The sequence below is a fragment of the Lithobates pipiens genome, unplaced genomic scaffold (assembly GCF_037356315.1).
Source record: "Lithobates pipiens isolate NorthernLeopardFrog02 unplaced genomic scaffold, aLitPip1_a1.2 Scaffold_25, whole genome shotgun sequence".
In the NCBI taxonomy this organism is placed as follows: domain Eukaryota; kingdom Metazoa; phylum Chordata; class Amphibia; order Anura; family Ranidae; genus Lithobates; species Lithobates pipiens.
The window spans coordinates 59,317,252-59,320,681 of NW_027507787.1; the positions used below are offsets into that span (position 1 = coordinate 59,317,252).

Here is a 3,430-nt window from a genome sequence, read left to right on the forward strand (position 1 = left end):
GTGATTGGTCTTGGTAGTTTCCTGATAGTTTCACATTTGTTCGGGTCTGGAGTCCTTCCCCCCTGTGAAACTATCACACCTAAGAAACACACTGAATCCTTCATCAATTGTGCCTTTTTGGGATTTAACTTCAGACCTGCATTCTCGATTAGTGTCAGGAGTTCCTCCAGCAGAGCATAGTGCTGCTCTTTTGTCTCTGTTTGAAGTAAGACGTCGTCCACATATTGAATGATGCATTCTGGCTCAGAAAATGTCTTCAGAATGTCCACCATACAGATGTGGAAGTATGTAGAGCTGGATTTGAACCCCTGGGCCAATCGACAGAATGCATACTGCTTTCCCTGAAATGTAAAGGCTAGTTTGTATTGGCTATCCTCATGTACGGGAATTGAAAAATAGCCATTTGATATATCAATTGATGAGTACACCCTTGCTGAAGGTTTCAGTGCTGTCATCATATCTGGCATCTTAGCAACTACATTTGTAATAGATGGGGTACATCTGTTTAGCGCACGGAAATCTACAGTGGGCCTCCACCCCCCCTCCTTCTTCACTGGCCAGAGGGCTGCATTTGTTTTAGACTGGCATTCTTTAATTACATTTTGTGCCAATAAATTCCTCACTGTGCTCTCTATGTATGGGATAGATTCGGGTGGAATTTTGTACTGACGCTGAGGTGGCGGATCAGGGCCCTCAATTTTAACAATCATGTTTGAAACTTTACCACATTGCGCTTTAGATGTTGCCCACACTTTGTTATGTTGCCACAAGATTTTAGCCAATATTTGGTCCTCTGTTTTCAGTATTGCCTGCGGGTCAAGGATTTCATTTATTTTAACTGATGCAACCTCACCGCTGTCCATGACCATGTGCACCTTGCCTTTGTATCTAGACCCTTTCCACAGTACCCAATTACATAGATCGAGAATCAGTCCATGTGCCCCCATGATATCAGAGCCCAAAATAGTGCCCTCATGTGTTGGGGAAAGAAACAAACTGTGTTCCACACATAACCTCTTTATTTCTATGTTTACGGGTATTGATTGCTCAGAGGGTACTAGTTGTCCCCCGAATCCTCTAAGGAAAATTTGCCTCCCCGCAGGATCCTTTTGAAGTTCAATGTTAGTTATGCTGACAGCTGCCCCTGTATCCAAAAGTACATTTGTGCGATGGCCCCCTATCGCCCCTCGGATACGTGGTCTGCCGCTTTTGTCCCTTTCCAGCTGACATATTAGGGACAAATCCGGGGCCTGACATCCCTATGGTTTAAAATAAGGATTGGTTGGGGGAGGGATTTTATACTCCTCGTGGTTTTCCTCAAGCCTTTTCCCTATCCTCTGTACTTCCCCCGAAGAGAACCATATATTGTAGCATCAGGTGCCTCGTTTGGCTCCTTCGCCACCTTATCTGGTCCAGGTTTTTGCTGTTCCCTCTTATGCCAAGGCTTCTTCTCACCCATGTTCCTCCTAGGCAGTTTACAGTCCTTTATCACATGGCCTGTATTGCCACATCTGTAACACCTGCCTGCAAATCTCACTCTAGGTTCGCTTTTAACTATCTCCGCAACTCTTTTATGGGGCCTATTGTCTTGATCTGTCTCCCGAACCCAGTCCCTTAATATGTTTATAAAGGTCTGATACGAGGTGGCGTTCCTCAGTGCAATTCTGGTATGGTAATCTATACATGTGCATTTATTAGCCATAGAACACAGAAAGCTATTGTCATCAGGAGACATATCAGGACAATTGTAGGTGGCTTTATAAATGGAGAAGTATTCGCTGCAAAAGAGTATTGGATCAATTCCCCTCCTAAACTTTGTATTTTCCAGTGCGTCTGAACCCCTAGTATCTCTTCCTCCCATTATGCGCTGCATTTCCCTCATTCTATCTGCCGAGTTCCCCCAATTTGAGTTTAACTCGGGAGATAGACCTCTATGACTCCCGACTGGTGTTTGCAGTTTTTCACACAGTTGCAATGGAAGCCATGCGCGGAGGAGTGCGCATGCATCCCTATTGTTCAAAATGTACTGTGCCACTACAGCTTCCAGCCTGTTCGAGAGACTAATGGGTGAAGCGCTAGTGTCAAACTTTCCCAAAATCTGGCACAAATTTGTGCGATCTTGTATGGAGAGTGTTGTGGATTGGGTGCTACTCTCCCTTTTTATGATATCTAATCCTTGTCCAGTCCTTTCTGGCACAGGAGTGAAGAGAGAAGAACTTTGATTTGGGGACTCTTCAGCATTGTCAGCCAAACATACTGGTTGCTGTTCGATCGGTATCCCTTCTCTTTGCTCCTGTGTCACAATGGAATGTGCATCTTTGTTAGCACAGCAATGGGTGTGCACGTTCTCCATTGCCCGTGCTCTCAAAGACACAATAGTATGATCTTTTTGGGCTAGCTGACTTTTACATTCCTGTAGTTCTGCCCTAAGCATTTCTATCGCATTTACATTCCCAGCCTCTTTCTTTTCTAAAGATGCGATACACTGTTCTCTCAACATACATGTTTCCTTCCATTCATCCAACCCCTGTTCCAATACACTATTCTCAGTCACCAATTGTTCAATCTCATTCCTCATGTCCTCACATTCACAAATATCCGCTATAGCTGCAATATCTCTACTCGCATTTTCTATCTTTCCTAGTAACTCTGTTCTATCCTTATACCACTCCAACTCTTTCTGTTCTGCAATTTCTTTCATTCTCAGCAACATGCATACAGAATTGGCTATTCTCTTTTTCTTGCCCTTTTTTGAAGATTTTTTATACTTTATGGCATCATTATGAGTATTGCACTGTTTCAATAGATCATTGAATTGGTGTGTTAAAGCATCCCTTACTATACTGTTGAATTGAATACAAGCATTTTTCCCAAGAAACTCTTCAAGGATATCCATTGACATGCTAATTAGCCTATCCACACTAGGTTGCTCCACCAGTTGCTTAGACAATAGACAAACAACTATATAACCCCCACAAAGACAGATTCCTACCAGATTCCTACCAACAAACGAACAAAAACAAAAAAATAGATACGAACCGTTTAAATTTCCAGTGACTTGTGGTTCTACAGCATACAAGACACAAGGCACACTCTTAATCAATGCCTTGGTTTTATTGGACCAGAGCTATTTCACTCTCACGTGTGTATAAATAAAAACCTATACTTCCTTTTTCCTCAAAGATGTATGGTAATTCCTGCCACTCTCTAACCAACACTGTGCATTAGCAATACACTAAACAAACAGATACCAAACACCCAAAGACACAGATGAAGCTGTTTAGAAGCTAGCTTTGACCTGTGGTCCCACTCCAAATACAGACAAAAAAAAAATAGCGGGAGAAAAAATAAATAAAAAAAAAATAAAAAAAATGCAAAAAGCAAAAAAAAAACAAAAAAACAAAACAAAAAAAAACAAATACAAATCCGT

The 3,430-nt window shown here is 42.0% G+C and overlaps 1 protein-coding gene across 1 annotated transcript; it reads right to left on the reverse strand.

The window, feature by feature from the left end:
* Positions 1-1,330: 1,330 nt before the first annotated feature.
* LOC143929760 (posterior protein-like) lies at positions 1,331-2,701 on the reverse strand. The gene has a single exon (XM_077453736.1). The coding sequence runs from the start codon at positions 2,699-2,701 to the stop codon at positions 1,331-1,333; it is 1,371 nt and encodes a 456-aa protein (XP_077309862.1).
* Between the last annotated feature and the right edge of the window lie 729 nt (positions 2,702-3,430).